This window comes from Halichoeres trimaculatus, unplaced genomic scaffold, assembly GCF_033239565.1.
Source record: "Halichoeres trimaculatus isolate MK-OKI-2021-1 unplaced genomic scaffold, fHalTri1.1 fHalTri1_scaffold_5, whole genome shotgun sequence".
Classification (NCBI taxonomy): domain Eukaryota; kingdom Metazoa; phylum Chordata; class Actinopteri; order Labriformes; family Labridae; genus Halichoeres; species Halichoeres trimaculatus.
The window spans coordinates 37937351-37963215 of NW_027437183.1; the positions used below are offsets into that span (position 1 = coordinate 37937351).

The 25865-nt window shown below is 42.5% G+C and overlaps 1 protein-coding gene across 1 annotated transcript; it reads right to left on the reverse strand.

Moving 5' to 3' along the window:
* Nucleotides 1-1059: 1059 nt before the first annotated feature.
* ccdc125 (coiled-coil domain containing 125) lies at nt 1060-25674 on the reverse strand. The gene is made up of 12 exons (XM_074670194.1): nt 25527-25674; nt 19825-20077; nt 19304-19362; nt 16969-17055; nt 14060-14137; nt 13444-13529; nt 11171-11253; nt 10876-10988; nt 9411-9515; nt 9170-9320; nt 8730-8848; nt 1060-5596 (listed from the first exon to the last, which is right to left on the reverse strand). Exons 2-12 carry the CDS (start codon nt 20075-20077, stop codon nt 4241-4243), a joined length of 2490 nt encoding a protein of 829 aa, XP_074526295.1. The 5' UTR covers nt 25527-25674; the 3' UTR covers nt 1060-4240.
* Nucleotides 25675-25865: the final 191 nt, after the last annotated feature.

The following is a 25865-nucleotide window of genomic DNA, read 5'->3' on the forward strand; positions in this document are numbered from 1 at the left end:
CAAATCTCTTCACATTACGATGGTCACGCTTAAGTTTTCATGAAATATCTAAGGTTTTCATACCTTGCCTAAGGCATTTAACTATTTCACACTTTTCAGCAGCAGAGAGATCATTTTTCTTTCCCATATTGCTTGGAAATTGTCGTCTGCTTAATAATGTGGAACATCCCTCTGTAGTAGTTTTTCCTTTAACTGGGCGCACCTGGCAAACTAATAATCACAGGTGTTTGAGATTGACTTCAGTGATTTAAAGAGCCCTGAGACAAAGACCATTCATGAGTTTATTTAAATTCATAAATATTTAGTCTTCATGACACTAAACTGCAGTCTGCATAATAATTTTGAATGCAGTGTATAGTGACATCATAGAGCATCAATTTGAATATCAGAACTTTATTCTCAGATCAGTTTAAACTATTTCTGACTCTTGATCTCCACAGTCTCACAGGCCAAACATTATGTATTTACCTTGATATGCTGTTCTATTTGCAGTCATTAAACCATTGTATGTGTAATTAAGTAATTTACTATGATGAATTGTTTTTTTCTACATCTTTATCCACCTTTTCACCTTTTCATCAGATACAATACAAAATATTTTGAAGATAAGAGTAAAAGTAAATAAAGATATGAAACTGAGCTAAGTGAATGAATAATAAATAAATAAATAGATTTAAAAAATTAAACTTGTTTCTGAGAGAAATTATCCAGCTTGAGTCAGACTGTAAAACTACATTTTCTTTTCATTTTTTAAAGTATGAATTGACAGTTTTTGTGCGTTCATGTCTGACATATGAGGACAAAAGTGCTTCTACAGCATCATGTGTGACATTTCAGTTTGTTCTTGAGAGAGATGTGATGCATAAAATGTGAAAGCCTGTGACAAGATTTTTTTTCTTCATATTTATTGTTCTTAGTGCAAAATAAGAAAGACAAAAAAAAACTTCACAACATTGTTTTGTAAGGTTACAGACATGTCCACTCCAGTGGACTACATGTGCCTGAGTATTCAACATAAAACAGTATGAACTTCATGTAAAAATGTATTACACTGTTGGTTATTTTTTTGGTAATTCCATGAATAATTATTTCTTTTTATGCTTAGCAAATAATTGAAACACGTTTTCACACATTTAACAAACTGACAGAGAATATGCAGAGACATGAGAAGTCTGTCAATAAATACAAAGTTTTAAACCAAATACAGTTTCTGAATTCCTCTTCGCTTCAGATTTCAGTGTGCTGTTGTCAGGTGGAAACATATCTGCTCTCTGCTCTTCCTCCAGAGCTTCAGAGCCTCTGGCAGGGATTGTATAATGGAACAACACTGCCCTCTGATGGTCAGTGTGACGGCAGCATTCTCTCAGCCAACATGTATGAAACGAATAACATACGTACACTAAGTCCTGTGGTCACATGACTGTTCATTATCAATCAATCAAACATAGATGTTCTGCAGTCCCTGTCCTTTCATATTTTCATTAATGTTTCCAATGTTTTACCTTGAGCCTAGACCTCTGATTGATTGATCCAAATGTGCGCCATTGCTTTAAATGTGCAGTAGTCTCTGCAGATACAGTAATTTAGTTTGCACTGTCACTTTAAACGGCATTGGATTAACAGTAAAGAAAACAAGAATATGACCCCCTGCTGATTTTGTAAGTTTAACCTCTATAAAGATATGATCAGTCAGAATGTTCTAACAGAGAGATGGAAAATTGAAAACAAAATACAAAACAGTTTTTGTTAATATTCTGTCAGAGATGATTGGTTGGTTGTTTTTTTTAATTAGTGAATAATAGTTGATTGGTTGGCTGGTTGACTGGTTGATTAATTGGTTGATTGATGTTTAGTTGGCAGTGTTGGGCAAATTGCTTTAAAAAGTAATTATCTATAGTTACTCATTACTTTCCCCAAAAAGTAATTGAATTAGTAACTGAATTATTCCTTCATTAAAATAATTAGATACCAGGAAAAGTAATTCTCATGTTAATTTTTGAAAACCTGTTTTTGAGCAGGATTTGCTCTGGGACATTATGTTCACATGTCTGTTCTTGTCTTTTCCATCTCTGATGTTGAAGTGGTGTCTGTTTACTCCCATCCTGAAAATAACATTAATGTAAAGCCTGTAGACCAACTCCCATCCTGAAAACGCCAGTTTTAACCCCACAGACTGCTCAGCACTCGTTCATATTAAATCTGCAGCTCTTGTCCTCTGTTTGGCTGAGTGATCCAGGTCAGATAGACCTGCCAACTCTCCTGATTCAGGAGGGATTCTCCTGACTTGTAATTTCTTCAGATTAACCCCTTATTTTCAAATCTGGTCCTGTCATCTCTAATATTTTTTTAACTTGTGCCTTACATTCAAACCTGGAAAAGCATCCAGCCCTCTCCCTGGAGTTGGTTTGATCAGGAGGAGATCCTCTCTGACTGCAGGTCACACAGACACACACAGGTAGCTGTGTGATGTTTGTTGATGAAAAGTTTAAATAAGCATCAGCTCTTTGTTAAAGACGTGTCAACATGATTGTTCTCATCATTACTTGGTTGTCTGACGCTTTTCTCCACATATTATTTGCAGCTCCTCTCTGGTACCTGGCTGAGCAAGCTATAGTCAACATAAACTGCGTTTCCACCAAGCAGTCCGGGTCGGTTCAGTACGGTTTGGGGCGGTTTGGTACAGTTAAGCCTGATCCCGTTTGCGTCTCCACAGCAAACTGTGCCCTCTTGTGGTGGGCGGCGTGTAAGCCGGATGCTGAAAGCCGCAGCTGTTAAACAATAGCGCAACGCCATAGCACCTTACCCCGCTATTAAATCCAACAAAGAAGAAAACGAGAGCGGATTGGTTCAGTCTGGCACCCATACGAAAGGGTCCCAAAAAAGTAGGTCAGCTCGTCTCCATTTTTAGGGATCCGTCCCGGGATGAGTCAGTGGAACGCCGCTAAAAGCGCACCGTACCGAGACGAACTGAACAGGACTGCTTGGTGGAAATGCGGCTATAGTAACAGATACACAGTAACGCCCTTCATTTCACTGTCGGTAACAATGGTATAACCTTCGAAATAATAATTAATTAGATTACCCATTACTTGATAAAGGAACAGCGTTAATAACACCTTTACTTTTAACCCTGTTTTTCTCAACACTGTTGGTTGGTTTGCTTGTTTCTTGGATAGATGGTTGGTTTGCTGCATGACCATTTGATTGGTTGGTTGTCAGGGTGCATAGCTAGTTGGCTGGTTGGTTGATGGATTGGTTTATCATTGGCTGATTGGTTGGTTGGTTGACTAGCTGGTTGGCTGGATGAGACTGGTGTTTGAGTTGTCTAATACACTTGTTAGTTTCCTTGTCACTCTTACTTTCCTTGTTGGAGAGGGTCAAAGGTGTTTGGTGGAGAAGAACTGGTGTGTAGATGCATGTACTACAGGTAGAACACTGCACTCTAAAACCCTCACTCTTCTTATCGGCAGCTCTCCTTCATGTGGTTCGAGTGCAGTTAGAGTGTTGATGTTGCATTGAGTTGGGGAGGACGCATTTCTTATGTTGCCACTCTTAGGGATGGTGACCTGTTCATAAAGGGTCAGAGAGATGTTGTTGAGAAGAGGTTAACTCATATTTTATCTCTTCCATGGTCAAAGACAGACTCTCTCTGAGGATGGTAAGCTCGTGTTTTTCTTTTGAACATGATTCAAAATACTGCCTTCATACTGCTGTACTGGTTGTGGGGCTGGCATCCTGCCCCTTCCTCCAACAGACCCTGATTCAGCTTGGTGCAACAGTATGATGTTTCTCTCACTTGTCTCCCTCAGGTGGGTCAGGTCCACAGCAGAGACCAGATTCTTGTGCGGGTCTGAAGCAGACATTCCTGTTTAAGGAAAATCCAAAGACTCTTGTGTTGGTGTTTAAGTTTCCATTCATTGTTCCTTTTTCCAGTCTTCACTCAGAAAGGTCCTTTGTGTCCTCTGAATGTCTCTGGCTCTTTGATGGTACTTATGTTTGCACTGATGCAATCCTTTACTGGAACTGGTCTAGTTGCTGGGTCACAGTCTTAAGGGTCTTGTAGCTGGAGGTTTGACTTTAAAAAAGACTGATGTCTCTGAGGCCCTGGTTTCTTTGTCTGACTACGGATGCTTTAAAAGTTCAAGTGGTTGTTCTGATGGTATCCTGGCCTCTGTGGGCCTCATTTGTTTGGACAGTTCCTGAATGTTAGGCTCTGTTAGATTGTCACAGCACCTAAGGGTCAGTCCTGGACTCTTACAGACTTGGTGGTTGCCTTGGCTGAAGCTGAGACTCTGGCAGCTCTGGTTGTTGTTGTATTTGAATGTTGGGCTCTCAGACTTCTGGTTGTGGGCTGAGAATGTGTCCTGGATTCTGGTGTGTCCAATGTTGCCTGGAACTGGCTCTGGTTTTTTAGCGTTCCAAGTTTGAATGGTATCTTGGATGATGCTGGATCTGAGCCTAGGATTTCCGACTTGTGGTTTTTGTTGTTTTGCTGTAGACGGGTGTAGGACTCTGTGTAGACTAGTTGTGTCTTAGACTCTGCTTTGTCTGATTCACTCTGGTGTGACTGATGTGGTGGCATCCTGGACTCTGATGAGTTTGGCTGTAGGATCTCAGAACCATGACCCTCGTGGTTGGAGAATGTCTGGCTGGTTTTCTGTGGTAGACCACATTGGTTCTGTTCTTCAGTCCTGGACTCTAAAAGACATGGTGGTCTGACATTGGTTTGTGACACTGGCAACTGGAGGTGCTGGATGTTGGACTCGGATGAGACTTGTTTCTTAGACTCAGGTCTGACCCCCGGACTTTGGCTCTTTAACAGTCCTTGTGATGGGTCAGATGGTTCAGTGGACTCTGGTGGATCTGTCTCTTGAATTACAGATTTGTATAGTTCATGGTCAGAGGTTCCCTGAATGCCTGTGTTTGGTGGATGAGACCCCAGTGGGTCAGTTCTGGATTCTGACATGCTTGGTCTTTGTCCTGACTGAGAATGGGGCACTTGCAGGTGGTTTTGATGTCCTTGAATGTTGGACTCTGCTGAGACGCGTGTCATCAGCCCTGGTGTATCAGCCTGGCTCAGGTTCTTCAATAGTTCTTGTAATTGTTCTGAGGGTATCCTGGATCCTGGTGGATTGAATGGTTGGATTACAGACTTGTGCTCCTTGTGGTTGGGGATTTGCTGGACAGTGGTCTGTGGGTCTGCTGGCGCCTGCTGATCGGACTGCTGCGACATTCTCTGAGCCTGGATGTTGGACATCCCTGATATTTCTGGTTGGTTTTTAGACTCTAGGGATTGGCTCTGGGGTTCTGGAGGGTCCTGCGCTGGCTTTGACTCGATCCTGAACTCTGATACATCTGATGGTTGAGTTTTAGACTGGTGGCTTTTTTGGTGTGACAGCGATCGCCTGTTAGTTCTTCCGGGTTGCTTTGTTGGGTTTCTAGACTCCAATGGGACCTTGGACTCTGGTGGGACCTTGGACTCTGGTGGCCGGCAGTGTGAATCTAGAAGCAGCTGTCTTTGTAGCTCCTCAGCGCTGTGGGCTAACATGATGCTGACCTTCCTCTGGTGGGCCAGGGCCTCCTCTTTGTCATTCAGCTGAAGCAGAGAGAACAGGGTCAGTGAAAAAGGGACAACACTGATCTGGGGACAGAGAAGAACTGGCAAACGTGACGGTGAATGAAAGATTCAATTAACTCATGTAGTAGAAAGTTATCGTAAATAAGTTAAGGCTTAATCCCCGAGTTCATTACTTGGATTGTTAAAAGGACTAAGGAGGACTATCTGTTTGTAGTGGACTGCAGCGCCACCCTTTGGCCTGGAGTCTCACACACACTATGGTGAAGATGTGATTCTTAACAAAGCATGTGCTCATTTTGGAAATGAATGGAGATCAGATCTTCTTTTTAACTCTACTTTTCTTTGTTCAAGACAACTTTTTACCTGATACAATGCCACATGGTAAGGTTTTTATCAACAGTTAGGTAGAGCTGTGCTTTGAAACGTGACAACAAGCAAACTTTGTCAGTTTGTACCGCAGTTTAGCTCTACAAACAGCCCGGTGCTCTGGGACAGGTCTGTAACGTTAGGAAGTTGTGACCGCAAACTACCTAAAAACACCCAGTGACCTTCAAAATAAAACAAACGGTGTCAATATCAGTTCCTATTTAGCTTGGCTGCAACAATAAACAGACATAACGAGTGGAGCCAGACCAGGAGTCAACAGATTTGAGGTTTTACAGCCCAACAAGAGAGACTTATCAAAGGAGTGGGAAGAGCAGGAACTCCTCGGTCTGTGACTCCAGCTGTCTGTCAGTCATGCTGCTTGAAACAGAGTCGAACTGCAGATGTATCTGGTGTATTTGAGGTGTTAGGATCAGGCATATATCTGGAAGGGAGACTTTTTCAAGATCACTTAGAAACTCCTCACAGTCACTTTAAAGCAGAACTGATTCATGTGAATGACACAAGCATAAGGAGCTGCATGCAGCTAAAAACTTGAAGAGGAAAGAGGAGCTGGACTATTATTTCCCAAGACACAGTGAGTCGACATTCAATACCCGTCGTCACTAAGAGGGGCCTCAGGGGGAAGGTCGTTCAATACTTCTGGTAATTTAACCCTGGTACTGGTGCCACAGGGTTTTTTGTCAGTACAACAGATACACAGAGACCACAATAAGGGCTCTAATTTTGTAGACCAGGCGCAAGCGCAGGCGCACCTGCCCTGCCCTGGCCTTCGCTGTGCAGACAGGGCGTGACTGGCGCACTTTGCAAGTTTCCTGCAGTGCCAAGAGAGGCTCAGAATGGACAGCGGGATGCATCAGAGGATACGAAGCACGTCACCATGTGGGCCAGCTCCCAGGACAGATGTAATCTGTTCCTTTGTTATTAATAGGAGTACAAAATGAAGATACAGTTACACAGCTGACTTATCCATTCAGAATACTTTTGATCCACCTGCACTCCTGGTTTGTCATCACCAAATAGCAGAACCTTTGGTGATATACTGTATACTCTCCTGGTGTCTCCACCTCATCCTCCTTACAATAATGTACTTCATCTTTTTAGATCAGGTTAAAAATAAAGACTAAAACAGAGAAATATGGGAAATCACGGGTAAATCCTGAGTGACATACATTTATTTTGTCTCTTTTTTCTTCGTCTTTTCTCTCCCTCTTTTCTTTGAATTAAATGAAATGAGAGAACCAGATATATACTCAGTATCAGATGTTAAGGCTGTTTATTGTTTAATTGTAAGATGTGCATCAAACTTCCAGCTGCCGTCAGGTTAACTTTCCATTATGACAAACGGCTTTAATCTGACATCAGATGTGACGGGACAGTTAATATAGATATAAATGTATATGCTGGTTCAGACGGTTACATTAAATAGTGATTACTGTGATTGTTTATTGCATTAAAATGTGCCTGACACTCTGGAAACCTGCCTCTGAGGCTTTGTTGACATGTGCGCACATGTACGTCTGTCACTAAATTACAGCTGCAGAGGGTGCACTCCGCTTTGCGCCGAGGATAGACCAGGTTGGGGATGGCGAGCCTTCAGCGCACTTTCTGCGCTGTTTTTGGCACGAAATTGTCACTGCGCCAACATGAATCTGCTGACACCTCCCCCGGTACGCCGTCAACTGCCCCTGGCGCGCAGTCACACCAATACGGTCTACCAAATTGTCAAATTGGCAGCACATGGTGCGCTGCACGAAATTAGCACTGCGCAGGGTGCACCAGGCTTGTGCCCCCTGCGCTGCGCCACGAAATTAGAGCCCTAAGAAATAATAAGATACAACAAAACAAGACAAAATAAGACCTGATATTATATAACACAATACCACCTGGTATAACATGATTCCAGTTGATGTGAAAAGAGACCATTAGTGCGTCCCAAATCGCATACTCAAATACTCAAAATTTTGAGTATCCTGCGTCAAAATGAAAAACAGTATGCATAGTATGCGAGAAATGAGTATGCAAAAGTACCAGGATGATGTACTCAAATCGTCCCGGATTTTGAGTATGCAGCTGTGGACACTTAACACACTCATTTCCTCCTCTGGCAGCAATGTATAAATGTAAGTTATTGATATTGTTTTTTATACGTGTTGTTTCCACCAAGCACCATCAGCTGTTGACGTTGTGTATGTGGTGTAAATTGTTTTTGTTCGTTTTGTTCCGCGAATGATAGGCTATGCCAGTGTTTCTCAAATCTGGTCCTGGGGACCCCCTGCCCTGCATGTTTTAGATGTTACCCCACTCCAGCACACCTGATTCAAATGAACGGCTCGTTATCAGGCTCGAGCAGAGCTTGATGACGAGCTGGTCACAATTAAATGTAGAAGAACAGTTCGACATCATGTCGTCATTCCCGGTAAGTACGGCGCTCGGCAGTATGCGATTTGGGACAGCACTACACCCTCAAAATTTGCGCACTAAGCCAGTGAGTATGTAGTATGCTTAGTACACTCAACTTGAAAATTTTGAGTACACAGTATGGAAGTATGCGATTTGGGACACACTACATGTCTTACAATATCATAGAATACAAAGAGACAGCACTGCATGATGCCACAAAATCAACATCACTGTAAAACCATCTCATTTGATCAGCTGTAATATGCTACACTGAGTTAGGATGAGACACAAAATAATTCAGTGTTTGTATGTCAGTGGCTACATTTGGTTTATATAAGGTGTAGACTTCAAGGGTGATCCTCACCAGGTCCAGCAGTCTGTAGAGAGTCTCTAACAGATCATCAGAGACCTTCAGCTCTAGTCCTGAGGGCAGTAACCCTCTCAGCCTCTGGCTCACACTCATCAGAGGGCTTCTGTTAGCACCTGGGGAGCAGACACACATTTGATGATCATAGCTCTGATAGATTGAGTAATATCAGTGTGCCAACCAGTGACGGCGTTAGCATGTTATAGCATGTAGTCATACTGTTACAGTCGTCTGTAATACAGCTGCAGTCCTGATGGAGAAGACTGGGACAGCCTTTCTATTCCAACTTGTTTTTTTAAAACACACTATGTAACCCCCCTCTACTTCAGGGGTGCACAGGTACAGGTATGTCACTGACTCTCTGCAGGTCTGTGAGGCTGAGCGTTGCTCTAACATCCTGATGGGCTACAACAGACGTCTGCAGGCGCCACACTGACCGTCAGATTTGCTGTGATGAGACTTCAGGATGTGAGCCTCAGTGAGCAGCAAGAAGTGCTCGCTGCGTTTCCTCAGCTGCTGCTCGAAGGCGATACGAAACGCATCAGCCACCATCAATGCCTCCTCTCTCCTGGAACGCTGAGCATCCAGCTGGAACACACACACACACACACATGCACAGAGATGATGGAATGCACATTTTTGAGCAGCTGGACAGGTGAGATGTGGTTTTTTTTTTACCTCCTGTTGAAGCTGGATCAGCTGCTTCCGGCTGGCAGCTGCAGCCCGACTGCAGGGGCAGACGTCAGCCACGCCTGCACACCTGCAGGCCCCCAACACGGCCAGCTGAACCACAGAGGAGAGAAAGACATGATCAGCTGAAAATATCTACAACATCATTAAAACTTCATCAACTACATCACTGCTATAACAACTACTAGATTATGAAAACTATATCTACTGTATAATTAAAAATACAACATTATCACCACATAACAGCCACATTACATCATCTACAGTATCATTACAACGACACCTACTCAATTATTAAAACAACAGCTACTTAATTATTACAAGTACATGAGTTGAATAATTACTGCTGCACCTGCTAAATCATTAAAGTCTCATCTACAACATAATTACAACTGCATCTGTAAGAGAACCAAGAATACATCAAGTATATCACACATGATTTCCATTTGTCCACAGTTTCAGATTAAGGTGAAAGACGTAAAATGTTTTTTTTTAGGCCTTTCGCTCAGCTTTGGTTAAACCTCCCCTGAAAGCGCTACCTGACACATTCAGGGGGAGCTCTGAAAATATGCAGATTTGTAATGTGCCTGTTTCCAAACTGAGATGGAATTGATTTTTAATGAGCCTCACTTGGTATCGGAGCTTGTTCCAGCAACATGGGTGGCACTGTTTGTTGTGAGTGACGTTACAGTACACTGCTGCACCTGAGCGGAGGCTACGTTTGCACTGGTGAATTAACTTACCTCATGCCTTTGTGGGGGATTGAACCAGCTGTTTAAGTCTTGCCTGTTGCTTTATTTCTGTAAAACTTAAATGATGGGCAATTTTGAGATTTGGGCCAGGAAAGCTACCACTGCCACATTGATCTGAACAGTTGACATGATACAGTTTAATAAGTTGCAGAGGGATGCCCTGTGGTATTTTTATTGCTCTAATTCTGACTTAAGCCAAAACAGCTTTTCTATATGCAGAGGACACTTCGCAGAGATCTTCTCTCCATGCTGCATGGTGTTGATTGCTGCTGTGACTCCTGAATTTCCCCTCGGGGATAAATAAAGTATTTCTATTCTATTCTATTCTATTCTATTCTATTCTATTCTATTCTATTATGGGGTGCTAAACGTAGAATTTTGAGAAAAGATAAATTTATGCCACTTTGAAATGAAGCCGTAACGTAACAGCACTTTATGAATGTCACAAATACCTGAATATCTGCTGGGCTCAGCTCCAACTAACTAACGTAGTCTTAAAGTCAGTAACTCTTAAACACTGAGAAAGAGAAGACATGGGAGGAGAAGCAGAGGGTTTGGGGTGTTGGGTGCAGTCCAGCTTGTGTCTGCCCTGTGGCCTCTCTCTTTATACCAGAGTCAAATGTCAAACATGGATAATGAAAGCACAAAGACACCCCCCCCCCCCCCCCCCCCCTTTCTGTGGAGGCACCTGTCTCACTCACCTCCAGGATACCTGCATCTCTGTCTGGGCTGTACTTGGGTTTGGTTTCTTGGTAAGCTCTCTGCTCCTTCACGCTCAACATTGACAGAAGCTCCAAACATTGCCTGCTCAGAGCTTCACACACACACACACACACACACACACACACACACACACACACACACACACACACACACACACACACACACACACACACACACACACACACACACACACAGTTTTTATGACCAAAAGTACAGTCAGTAACAGAGGTAACATGACCCCTTCAGGGTCATTCTTCACGCAGTGACTCTCACCAGCGTGCTCTGCTCTCAGCTGCTGGAGCTCGTGCTCCCTCTCCTCCAGGCTGTCCGTCAGAGAGCGGTTCTCACTCACCACCCTGACAACACAAACAACTGCAACTAGTGAGATCATATTCAAATCACACAAACAACAACAATGACAGCAACCAATGAAACCAGTGCAAAAACATACAACACAAAAATCCCAAAAACAATAACCTGTGCAACCATACCCCAAAAACCACGACAATAAAGACCACAGCCCTGTTCCTCATACGTGGATCAAACAATCTGAGCAATTAGCCTGACTCAGTTAGCATGATGATTGAAGGCTGAATTATGCCAAAGCAGTCTCGTTAGCTGGAACCATACATAAGTGATCAGTAGGGTTAAGTATTGGCAAGAACCTAACGATACGATACACATCTTACAGTACAATACTTGGGTCAGGATAAAATAATATCATAGTGCTGTCAGGTGATTAAAAAATAATCTAATTAATTACAGGATTTGTAATTAATTAATCTAATTTATCACATTTTGATCTCATGTCTGCTTAAAGTCCGCAAATAAATAATCTGAATACTAGGACATTACAAAACTGTAGTGCATGACTAATCAAATGAATCCACAGCAAAGAGAATATTTGTAAATACACCTTTTTTTTATCAACTGGCCAAATGTCCTCGTTTGCTGCCATTGGTGTTGTGTTGTTCAGCTGATTTTTGCATCTATAGAAGATGTTTTTCAGCAGGAGGAGGCGGGGTCTAGTGAAGCTTGTCAATCAAAATCATGCTCGTACACTACTGTGGGTGAGAGCGGTGCTCTCTTTGGATGAGAGCTCAGCATGGATATGGGGAGAAGATGTGAGATGCCCAAGACAAAGCAAGATGCTGCAAGTCAGTAAAATTCAGGCATTTCACGCTGGAACTGAGGGTGTGTCGTGGTAGTTCAGAGAGAAAGAGCGGCGCCATCGTGAGAAAAGATGAAGGGGATCATGGAGAGAATCACAGGATGGAGTGCTCGAGTTGAACGCAATCAAAAAAAAGTATGTTTTGTCTGTTTTTTGGATCAAAAACAGGAAGACAGATAAAAGAAGAGTCCACTCTTCCTGGGTAGTTCTGTTGTTGACATAGTCATAGACAACAATATTATTTGGGTCTGGAAAGATCGTTCCAGATGCTCTGGAAATGGCTGGCAGTGAATGAGTTAATCGCGTTAATGTTTGTAACGCCTTAATTTGCGGTGTCATTAATTAATCTAATTAACAGCATAAAGTGGAAGCCCCAATCATGATACCACATTATTGTGATACATTGCGATATTCTGCACAGGTAATGATATGATTGAAAACAACTTTTCTATTGTATCCTGTTTGAAATACTGAAAGTCAGATGCAGTGTTTCATACAAACAATTATCATAAAGTTTGCCAAGTTTGTCACTTAAAATACTGTGACATTAAACTAATGTTTTACAAAGTTATTGGGTAAAGAAGACGTGGTCAGTTGGTGAAACTGATAAATGTCACTTGGTGTAACTAATGTTACTCATAAAAAAAAAAAAAACCTAATACTGCACAAAACATGACTATGGTTATTATTTTATCAGTCTACTCCACTTTAGAAATGATTTTACACTAACTGACCCAAGAATAGAGACAAAACATTGATGTTCACAGCATCAAAACCCACATCATCAATTTAAGGAAAAAAAAATTTGAATATACTTTAAGTTCATATTTATTATGCAATTTATTGGCAATATACAGTGGAGCAGCTCTTCAGCGCCATCTACTGCAGTGGAGATGCAGGGGACTTTTTTTTTTCCAACTTACCTAAAATGTGAATTTTTATTTTAACAAAAATATTGATATCAAGAGATGAAAATCAATATTTTATCACAAGTTAAAGTATTGTGTTGTATCGCCGTATCAATATTTTATCACACCTCTACTAATACATAATACAGGACACTCATAAAAGAACATCAAATCCATGATGACTCAATGTAGCTCAAATGTTTTTAGGTAAAAAGCACCATTCATCTGACAGATTGCTCAAAACCCACGTATGAAACCGCATCAGAGGCAACACAAGACAGATCAAGAAATGAACGCTCCAAATGATTGTTGCTGCAGCAAAGGGAGCCTTAGCTCATCATGCTCATTAAATCAGGCTAAAAGGACATTAGCTCTGAAAACAACAACAGCAACAAAAACATGTTAACATGAGTAAGATTTAACTTGAGAGTACAGAGGAAGAGGCCAGCCCTGGCCCCAGCTCTGACCTGCTGTAGCTGTGCTCCCAGGACTGTTGACACTTCCTCATCTGGACCTGGTTGAAGCTGATCTCCCACTGCAGGCTGTTGACCTCCTGCAGAGCACCCAGCAACACATGAGTCAGCATGTTTCATCTAACACAGCTGTAAAGGTGTAGAATCAGACTATGATCAGACACCAACACACTGCAGCTAACATCGGCCACCAGGACTTTTTTTTAACTCTGCTCAGAGACTCAAGGAACAAATCCTGTAAAGGTGTGTCCTGATGTATCTTATCTGGACCCTACATCAACCAGAGGTTGCTGGGAAACATCTCTGAAGAGAGAGGACCATCCAAGCTGATTTAATTAACTTGCAGCTGCACAAACCTCCTGGATATCAAACACTTATCAATCTGTAATCAACCATACTCCTGAGACGTGTGTCAGTTCTCCTGACAGCAGCTGGACACTGGGACTGGTCTGAGTGTAAACAAAGGAACGTGTCCTCCTCTGGGTACCGTGGAATTAGACGGTGTTTCCGTGTGTCTTGGAGGGAAAGGCAGGGAGCAGCCGGTGTCTGACTGTTGAGTGTGACACTAAAGCAAACAGACCCAGCCTTTGTTTGAACAGCTGACTCTTACCTTCTCCAGAGCTTTGGCCTTCTCCTCGCTCTTCTGCAGAACGCTCTGAGTGTGACACGTGGCTCTGTCCAGGATGGCCTGAGAGGAGCACACACGACAGCTGTCAGCTAACTGCTCTGACAGACACAAGGCAGGAGTTCTATCAATTTACAGACTGGCTTTACCTCCCTCTGAGCTGGTGCTGACAGCTCCACACACACACACACACACACACACACACGCACACACGCACACACGCACACACACACACACACACACACACACACACACACACACACACACACACACACACACACACACACACAGGTGGTTAACCTCACAGGCGCTGCTGATCTAACCCTGCTGTGATTGGTTAGCTGTGTTTTGCTTTGTAAAAAACAACAGACGAAGATTGTTAGACACACTGACTGAAAACTGCAGGAGCACTGATGCCTCTAAACTAAGAATAAATCACAACAAATGTCGGTAGCACTTTAGATTACAGCCCGCGTCTTACAGTGTAGTTTCCCGTCTCTTACAGTGTAGTTTCCTCAACTGTAGGGGTAACTCTCACACATGTCCCATGACATTTTGCGGTACCTATCGGGTAGTTACGCTCTCGTCTTACAGTGTAAGTCCTGGAGTCTTACAGTGTAGTTTCCTCAACTGTAGGGGTAACTCTCACACATGTACCATGACATTTTGCGGTATCTATCGGGTAGTTATGCTCGCGTCTTACAGTGTAAGTCCTGGAGTCTTACAGTGTAGTTTCCCGTGTCTTACCATGAACTTATCAAAACAGTGTAATTTTCCTGGACATATGCTCTAACTATGCAAACCTTGATGTATCACTTCCTCTTAAGAATCAGCATGGATAAAGATTATGTAGACCAATGATAAAGTTAAAAGCTGTAATGTATTGATGAGTATGGGTTTCACATAATAATGATATTCAGACGTATAAAATATCTCTATTTTTTTATACACACAGAGACCCCACATTGTAATTCTCCTTTTAAGTTACTGATCCATTAAGATCACACTTGTCTTTGCTTACTGGCTAACTATCCAGTATTTTCTGTTATAAATTGCCTCTGTTCTTCGTTGATGTGTTGTAAGCATTTTGTATATAATTTTATTCAGGCAACTTAGAGGGCAGACCGGGGTCCTTAGGTTTTTGCGTATTTGCGTTCATGCCTTTATGCGGGCAGCCTGGGGTCCTAAAAGTTGTATAGCCCGAACGGAGATTCCGCGATTGTTTAAAAGCATCTTCAAAACATCTTATAAGTTATCAGTGATGCATTCTTGAGGAAGTACGTACTTTAATAGCTTACAAGTTATCTTTAAGGAGTGTTGAGAGGGGAATAAACATTTAGCTAATGTTTGTTTATGTGGCAGGAATTTTGGCTCTTGTTTCCCCTACGTTGCACTGCTAATGCTAAATAGCTAGTGGGCGCATCATTAACGTCTGGTAGACACTGTCTTTGATTCACCTTTTGTTATTTATTGTTTCAGATACCATACACTGCCAGCCCTGTTGAGATGCACTACTGATAAGTGGCTGTTGGACGTTGATGTCACACACATTATTCATCCTCTTCGTTCATTCAATCTCCATCCATCCGGCCATTGCTGTAATGCTGTTTCTTAAAGGATACATAAAAGACTGAACTGTGAACTGTGTATCTGCCTTTACTTTCTGACCGGAGTATCTGTGTGGATAAAGTTTTCAAGCATTATTCATCATAGAAACACAGATGTCAGTAGCTTCAACAGTTCCACTGCAACAACCCAGCAGTTTACCTGTAACTACTGGTCAACACCTGGAACTGGACTAGATTATAAAATGCACACTAGTAGAGGGTAGTTAAACATTAAGTACAGCGAACAAGTGTGCACTTTAAAATCCAGCCCGGTTCCAGTTGTTGACCAGTAGTTACAGGTAAGGTAGAGGGTAGTTACACAGTAAGTAAAGCCAACATGTGTGCACTTTATAATCCAGGCCGGTTCCAGTTGTTGACCAGTAGTTACAGTAAAGTAGTGGGTAGTTACACAGTAAGTAAAGCCAACAAGTGTGCACTTTATAATCCAGCCCGGTTCCAGTTGTTGACCAGTAGTTACAGGTAAAGTAGTGGGTAGTTACACAGTAAGTAAAGCCAACATGTGTGCACTTTATAATCCAGCCCGGTTCCAGTTGTTGACCAGTAGTTACAGGTAAAGTAGTGGGTTGTCGCAGTGGAAGTACTGGACAGTTAGACAGTAAGCAGTGGCAAGTGTTAACTTAATGGCCGGGTTACTTAAAAGGTGAATTACTATGTGGGGTCTCTGTGTGTTTAAAAAAATAAAGTTTTTTTTTTTTACATCTGCAAGTCTTATCTTTATTGTGTGAAACACATACTCATCAATACATTACAGTGTTTAGGTTCATCATTGGTCTGCTTTATTCACCATACTGATTGTTAAGAGGAAGTGGCACATTAACAGCAAAAGCATATGCCCAGGAAAATTACACTGTTTTGACAAGTTCATGGTAAGAGACAGGAAACTACACTGCAAGACGAGAGCGTAACTACCCGATAGGTACCGCAAAATGTCAAGGTACATGTGTAAGAGTTACCCCTACAGTTGAGGAAACTACACTGTAAGAGACGGGAAACTACACTGTAAGACGAGAGCGTAACTACCCGATAGGTACCGCAAAATGTCAAGGTACATGTGTGAGAGTTACCCCTACAGTTGAGGAAACTACACTGTAAGAGACGGGAAACTACACTGTAAGACGCGGGCTGTAATCTAAAGTGCTACCCAAATGTCTTTATCTAACCAACAGGTCAGTGAGGTGTGAGCTGCAGAGGAGAGACAGACAGAGACTGCATCAGTATGTTAGTGTGTGTGTGTGTGTGTGTGTGCGTGTGTGGGTGTTTCTCAACCTTCCCCTGAAGAATCTTCAGAGCTTTATATTTCCCTTCAAAGTATTGATGGGCCACTTCCAGTTCACAGCACAGAGAATCAATCACCTGAGGACAAAGAACATCAGATACTCGCTAATGTCAGGGGTCACACAGTAACAGTCAGAGGTCAGAGAGGTACAGTCAGAGGTCACACAGGTACAGTCAGAGGTTGTAGAGTAACAGTCAAAGGTCAAACTGGTACAGTCAGCATTCATAGAGGTACAGTCAGAGGTCACACAGGAACAGTCAGAGGTCACACAGGTATAGCTAGATATCATAGAGGTACAGTCAGAGATCACACAGTAACAGTCAGAGGTCACACAGGTACAGTCAGAGGTCACACAGTTACAGTCAGAGGTCACACAGGTACAGTCAGAGGTCACACAGTTACAGTCAGAGGTCACACAGGTACTGTCAGAGGTAACAAAGTAACAGTCAGAGGTCACGCAGGTACAGTCAGAGGTCATGGAGGTACAGTCAGAGGTCACACTTACAGTCAGAGATCATAGAGGTACAGTCAGAAGTCACACAGTAAAAGTCAGAGGTCACACAGTACCAGTCAGAGGTCACACAGGTACAGTAAGAGGTTGTACAGTAACAGTCAAAGGTCAAACTGGTACAGTCAGAGGTCAAACTGGTACAGTCAGAGGTCATAAAGGTACAGTCAGAGGTAAAACAGTAACAGTCAGAGGTCTAACAGGTACAGTCAGAGGTCATAGAGGTACAGTTAGAGGTCATAAAGTTACAGTCAGAGGTTTACAGTAACAGTCAGAGGTCACACACAGTTAGAGGTTGTACAATAACAGTCAGAGGTCACACACAGTTAGAGGTTGTACAGGAACAGTCAGAGGTCACACAGGCACAGTCAGAGGTCGTACACTAACAGTCAGATGTCACACAGGTACAGTCAGAGTTCGTACAGTAACAGTCAGAGGTCACACAGTAACAGTCAGAGGTCGTACAGGAACAGTCAGAGGTCAAACAGTAACAGTCAGAGGTCAAACAGTTACAGTCAGAGGTTAAACAGTAACAGTCAGAGGTCATAGAGGTACAGTCAGAGGTGGTACAGTTCCATTCAGAGGTCACACAGGTACAGTCAGAGGTCGTACAGGAACAGTCAGAGGTCAAACAGTAACAGTCAGAGGTCACACAGGAACAGTCAGAGGTCAAACAGTAACAGTCAGAGGTCACACAGGAACAGTCAGAGGTCGTACAGGAACAGTCAGAGGTCACACAGTAACAGTCAGAGGTCAAACAGAAACAGTCAGAGGTCACACAGTAACAGTCAGAGGTCACACAGGTACAGTCAGAGGTCACACAGGTAGAGTCAAAGGTCACACAGGTAGAGTCAGAGGTCACACAGGTACAGTCAGATGTCACACAGGTACAGTCAGAGGTTGTACAGTAACAGTCAGAGGTCACACAGGTACAGTCAGATGTCACACAGGTACAGTCAGAGGTTGTGCAGTAACAGTCAGAGGTCACACAGGTACAGTCAGAGGTCACACAGGTACAGTCAGAGGTAACACAGTAACAGTCAGAGGTCACGCAGGTACAGTCAGAGGTCATGGAGGTACAGTCAGAGGTCACACTTACAGTCAGAGATCATAGAGGTACAGTCAGAAGTCACACAGTAACAGTCAGATGTCACACAGGTACAGTCAGAGGTTGTACAGTAACAGTCAGAGGTCACACAGGTACAGTAAGAGGTCACACAGGTACAGTCAGAGGTCACACAGGTACAGTCAGAGGTCGTACAGGAACAGTCAGAGGTCAAACAGTAACAGTCAGAGGTCTAACAGGTACAGTAAGAGGTCATAGAGGTACAGTTAGAGGTCATAAAGTTACAGTCAGAGGTTTACAGTAACAGTCAGAGGTCACACACAGTTAGAGGTCACACAGTAACAGTCAAAGGTCACACACAGTTAGAGGTTGTACAGGAACAGTCAGAGGTCACACAGGTACAGTCAGAGGTCACACAGGTAGAGTCAAAGGTCACACAGGTAGAGTCAGAGGTCACACAGGTACAGTCAGATGTCACACAGGTACAGTCAGAGGTTGTACAGTAACAGTCAGAGGTCACACAGGTACAGTCAGATGTCACACAGGTACAGTCAGAGGTTGTACAGTAACAGTCAGAGGTCACACAGGTACAGTCAGAGGTCACACAGGTACAGTCAGAGGTCACACAGGTACAGTCAGATGTCGTACAGTAACAGTCAGAGGTCACACAGTCACAGTCAGAGGTCACACAGGTACAGACAGAGGTGGTTCAGTATCAGTCAGAGGTTACAAAGGCGCTGTCACTTATTACCTCGGTGGCTTCCTTCAGGCTGTCTCTCAGCTGGTCTTTGGACAGCTGGTCCAGAGAGCCTGCAGGGACACAAAGACAGCTCTGAGGTTTTGCTGACTAATGATGATCAATCTGTCAGGTTGATTTTTTTCTGTGTAAGCAGAGGAAGGGGTAACCCATGGTGGTGTCTGCACTGTGTTTTCAGAGAGGAGCGGGAATAGTGAGAGGAAACATAAAAAACACTATCAGCTGTTGACCTTTCTATTAACCTGTGTGTCTGCTTCAAACCACCACAGAGGCTGTCTACTGGCTTCAAAGCTCACAACAAGCAGGAATGAAGAGACACTATCTGCTGTATGTACAGTTCAGAGTGCTTAGAGCTTACAGCTACAGGCCCTGTGCAGTGGATCCACCTCCACACCCACAGCTGCTGGAAATGACCCCACTGAGAAAAGAGCAAACAGCCCCTGTGCAGTGAAACCAAACCATCTGCTGGAGGTGAGTGCATCTTTCTGCAACATCTTTCTCAGGTGAGGGCTCACCTGAGTGCTGCAGCTTCCAGCGTGCTCTCTGCAGGGTCTCTGTGCTCTTCAGTCCAGGGATCAATGTGGTCTCACCTTCCCGCCAGCTACACCTGGAACTGTCTGCAACTGTGGGCGCTGTCTCTAAGACCCCACTGAAGCTCTGACTCTTCATCCTTCTGGACCTGCGAGCAGTCTGGGTCCCCATCCCGACCCCCAGGTCCCCGTCCAGCATGTCATCATCCAGACTGCAGGCACCATCCACCTCCAGCATCTGCGCCAGGAGCAAACATGACATTTATTCACAGAGTGAGGATGGGAGGGTAAGAAACAGATTTACATTTTGTTAAAGACAGTCAGCAGACACAGCAGACTGAGCAGCACAAGCACAGCAGGGAAAAACTCCACTCTGGAGGCCTTTTTCAAAAGTTAGCATGTTAGGTCGGCTCCAGTGCCCTGGAAAACATGTGGGCCCGTGTTCACAGAGCCTCTCAGAGTCCTCTCAGAGAGCTCCTAATTTAGCCTAAAAGCTCCTAGCAAGGAGTCTTAGCTTAAGAAGCTTCTAAGAGCAGCTCTGAGCAAGGAGGAGACAGAAACTTTTATCTCAGTGAGGAGGTGTGGTTGACCACGTTGCTAGGTGTGACTCAGTTATGAAAGCTGTGATTGGTTGATACAGAGAAGGGAAAAAATGCTCCATGCTCCTAGTAATGAATGGACAGTATAATGAACTGATCACATAACTCAGACTGTTTTCAGAAATGTTAATGTAAAAAAAAAAAAGATGTTGCCTGCTCTTGGCTTAGCTCCTGTATTACAAAGAAAACTGGTTCCTGGGACCATGGCACAAGGGAAAAGGCAGACTTGGGGGTCCATTGCCCAACAAATCAATGAGTCGCTCCCTTTCCTCGCGTGCACATTGAGCATGAGTGCCAGAAGCTCTGGTAGATTCTGCAATCCCAAGAGAGAGTGGAGATTACAGCACGAAGAGAAGTTGTTCTCATACAGTGATGTAGGCTCCCACTTAGGTTATTGCTGCTGACATCAGTTTCTTTGATACTATTAACTGAACTAGAATCTCATCTGCTCATTGACCAGAGTGTTTAGGGGGTGGGTCAGCAGATTAACAGCTGTCTCAGGTGGCAGAAACTGTGTTTAGCGTGTTGGGAAAGTCCAACACCAGTATCAGTGTTCACTCTTAGGCTTCTTGAAAGTCCTCCTCCCTCCTCCTAACAGTTTTTCACCTTAGGAGCTCTCTTAGGGCTTAAGACACTTTGTGAATAACTTCTATTCCAAGAAAAACCTTAGAATCCAAGGAATTCTTAGATTTTTCTAAGAATAACATCACTAAGAGCTACTTTTAGCCGTAGGATACCTTGTGAACATGGGCCGTGGAATTCAGTACCCTCTCCAGTGTTAAGAAAGCACTGTAGGCCTATGTACTTTTTTTTCTTTCCCATCTGCCCCTTTTTTCGTTGCTAGGCGCTGCCCAAGTAGCTGCCTGTTGCAGCAGCTCTCTCGTCTTTGTCCGTTTCTTGTAATTTTTTTCGTCTCTTTTTCGTCATCTTTGTATTTGGAGTGGATCATTACTTTGTATGGTTCATTGTTGGTCATGGACACTAAACTTTTTGTGGCTTCAGCGATATTTTTACTACTTTTTCTCCTGTGTTTGTCTGGAGATCCTACATGTAACCATGGCTGCATTGTTTACATGTGAAATTAGCTGTTAGCAGCCTGTAGCATGTCAATGCTAACTAGTGTAGGGCTTAATGATTTCCCTCAAGGTGAGGAGGAGGAGGTGAGGACGACGTGCTGGTTCTTGGGTGTGAGCTGGGAGGTGATGACATGGACCTGTCCTTCCATCCATTGTTGTTGGGAACGTGGGATCTATCTCCGGTGGGATGGACGAACTAGCCCAGCGGCAGAGGGGCTGCTGGAGGGCAGAGTGGCATGGTGCTGTTCACGGACGTGGTTGATGGAGCTGACATAGGACGCCGGCGCCACATTGGAGGAGCTTCGCCTGCTGTGAGCAGACAGGATCCAGGAGACAGAGACTGAACAGACTGCTGGGGAGGCTCAGTCCTGGACCCTGTGGAGGTGGAGACTGGCTGGGCTGGAGAGTGGTGGACGGGATGTCATCATCTATTTTCTTGTGGACATTTTTGCACTTTCTATACACTTTCTTACTTTTGTTTTATTGATTGCTGCTGTGACTCCTGAATTTCCCCTCAGGGATAAATAAAGTATTCTCTATTCTTTTCTATTCTAAAAAGTCTGGGCATACCACTGGGCAGCAGGTTTTTACTGACCCATCATATGACACTTAAAATCATCATATCAAAGTTTTCATTCAGTGTCCTGTGACTCTATGTTTACAGCATGAAGAGCTGTACACAGAGTTTATGAAGGTCCAGTGAGTCTGATCAGTGATGTTTTATCAGTGTTTCACTCATACATGGTGTTACAAACCTCTGATCAGATATCTGCATCAGAATGATGTCTTTAGTTTACCTCCTTCTTCTCTGTTTGACCAAATAAATTTCACTCTGATAGAAACACAGAGAAAACCCTCTTTGATGTCACATACTGAGAGCACAGATGGAGCCAGGATTTCACTTTTGGGTGGGCCAAACAAATTTTGGATGGGCCTTACTTTAGAAAAACTGGAAGATCATTATTTCAGCTGGAGAAATTAACTCACTATTTGTGGGTTTAAGGCAGATTTGGGGTTTTTTTTTCACTCCTTTAATATTTGATTACATTTTGATAAAGATTGTGATTCAGACAGATCTACCTGTGATTGCTCTCCATGATACTGACCAAAAGTAGCGCTCTCACGCACCAGCAGGCTGCAGCACTACAGCTTTACATGTATTACAGGCTGTTAGAGTGACAATATAAACTGTTACAGCCATTTTTTTATGCACACATTATTTTCCTTTGTGTTATACAGGAACATGGGTGGAGTCTTGGAAAAGGATATGGGTGTGCTCACCAGGAGAGAGGGTGTGTTTTTTGTGACTGGATGAGCACACAGTGCTTTGACCATAGCGAACGTCTTTGTTTTGTGTTTTGATTTACTAGTAGAATAAACGGGCAAGAGCAAGAAGGCGTCAATTTGAGTTCATTCCTCCTACTAAACAAACCAGTCAACAATTCACCAGTTGACTTAGATAAGCAATAGTCGCCACATTAACCAAGGTTCAATGACAGACAAAAAAACCCTCCAGTTTTTCCCAAAAGCATTCTTAAGTCCTGCCTGTAACATGAAGCTAAATGTTTAATGACTGTTTTTTTTTTTTCCTCCAACAGGCCAATACGTTTGCTGAGCTCATCTCTTTTTATGAAGAAAGCTGACAAAATTCACTTGAAGTGACACAATATTTCAGGGTTACAGTGACTTATTGCATTCACTTGAAAATAGAGAAAAACATTCCTGTTTTTATAAGATAACTATCTCTTAACCATCCCAAACAGGATTTTTGAAATATATATATATATGTTACCATCAAAAACAGCAGTTAATATTATTAATTTTTAGTCAAACCTGGTTTCCTGAGGTTGGATAAAGAAGACACACTTCATAACACAGCAGTAGACGTTGCTGGTGTTTCAGTGGAAAGTGTGACCCTGTTAACTGGTGACTCTTAGCAGTTAACCACCGACTTGTTTTGCTGAGTCACCAATTAGCACGATCAGTCTTTGCTCCAAAACAACCGTTATCTCTGTAACGGTCAGAGGACAATAGAAGTTGGCTCCATGGTATAGCATCGTTTCTGACAGCTGAGCATGGAACAACCACACATTCTAAGCAGAGCTTGGATGATTTGTTTTCCCCTGATTCGATTCTTTTCCATTTTAATTATTTAATTGCGATTCTTCGATATTCCAAGTTTTAATTTCCTTTTTTTTAACCACAAACCGTGTGGAAAAGTTGAATGATGATGATTATGTCTACAGACTAAATAAGGAGCCATATTTTCCACAAAAATACAGCTTTTAGGATTTATTCAGGGGATCGGACACCTCAGCCTTTTTCCAATCCAACTTGTTATCAAAGTCTAAGTTTAAGGATTTAAATTTGGGAAAAAAAACGATTTTAGAACAAAAAAAAATTGTTCAATAAAATCTCATTACTACAGAAGCGTATTGCATTCACTTGAAGAAAAAAGAAAACAAATTCAGGTTTTTCAGAGTAATTTATTTTTCGATTTGTTTTTTGTTGTAATTAATTTTGTTTTTCTGATTAATATTTTTTTATTGGTTTGTTTTTTGTTATAATTATTTCTGTTTTCATGAGTAAATTTTTTTCTGTTTTCAGATTACTGTTTTCCTGTTTTTCTGAGTAATTTTTTTCATGAAGTATCGAGATACTTAGAAATCCTGCGAGAACCTCCAACCTGCTGTTTTTGATGGTCATTTTTTCCTCCTGTTTTTAGGAGTATTTTTTTTCCTGAAGTATCGAGCTACTTCGAAATCCCGTGAGAACCTCCAACCTGCAGACGACTCCCGTGGATGTGTGGTGGCTCCTGTGTCCCCCACGGATCAGAGATCATGTTCGGCACATATATGCCTTATCCTTAAGTTTCTACCGGCTTTCCAGTGTAGAAGCAATGCATTTTTTAATGCCCTATCTTCGTCTATTCCTTAAAAAGAATTACTCCTAGAAACAGGAGGAAAAAATTACCATGAAAAACAGCAGGTTGAGGTTCTCACAGGATTTCTAAGAATCTCATTACTTAAGGAAAAAATTACTAATAAAAACAGGAAAAAAGTAATCTGAAAACAGAAAAAAATTTACTCATGAAAACAGAAATAAATATAACAAAAAACAAACCAATATAATAATTATAACAAAAAACAAACCAATTTAATAATTATAACAAAAAACAAACCAATGTAATAATTATAACAAAAAACAAACCAATGTAATAATTATAACAAAAAAACAAACCAATGTAATAATTATAACAAAAAACAAACCAATGTAATAATTATAACAAAAAACAAACCAATGTAATAATTATAACAAAAAACAAACCAATAAACAAAATATGAATCAGAAAAACAAAATTTATCACCACAAAAAACAAACCAAAGAATAAATTACTCTGAAAAACCTGAGTTTTTTTTTTTTTTTCTTCAAGTGAATACAATACGCCTCCATACATTACATTGATTTTTCCCCTAATTTTATGCTGCTTATAGCTTTACTTTTATGCTTAGAAAACGATAACTGGTCTGAATGCCTGTGCATATTTATGAATCCTGTTTCTATGATAGTTGTGTTGTGAAAACAACATAACGCTACCATACGCTACCATACAATGTTTCTTTTAAACCAGTTTTTTTTTAAAAAGAGGGTATTGTCAAAGAAAAGTTTAGGGTGTGCCTGTTGGAAAGTGGGTGGCGCTGGGACGGTTAGGCCCAGTCCAGACATAACATCATCTCCTCTGGAGAGAAAGAAACTGTTCGTCAAGAAGGTCTGACCTTATTTACTCTCTGACATATGGACGCAGTCACGTCCCTGTCATTGTCATAACATTTCAAACCTGTGAAGCTCATCCAGGTACCCCCCACCGGGCGGTGTTTCACCTCCCGCTCTGTGCAGGTTTTTGTCGAATTAAATAGTGTATAAGAAATAATGAACAACAGATAACGGACGTACTTTCCCTTTAATGTTAATGATGTGAGCCGTATACAGTATGAGGGAGACTTCCTCTTACCTGTACCTGAGGTATTGACCTAACTTCTCGATCCTCGGTGGTCCACGGATAAACGGAGGAGAGGAAGACTTCACCAGAGCGAGAAAAACGTTTCCGGTCCGAAAGTAGGGCGATGATCTTCCTCCATCTTCATCCTCTTCATCATCAAAACTCACAGATACTGTGAAGAGAGACAGCAGCTGCCGCTTCACCTGTGCACCTGCACCTCATTTCAACTATAAGCGGACTGTGTTTCCGCTCGGACCCTTCAAAATAAAGTTCATGATACAGGTGACGTTCGTCTAACCCAGGGGTCAGCAGCTTTTACCATCAGAGGAGCCGGTTCTCCTCCTCTCACCT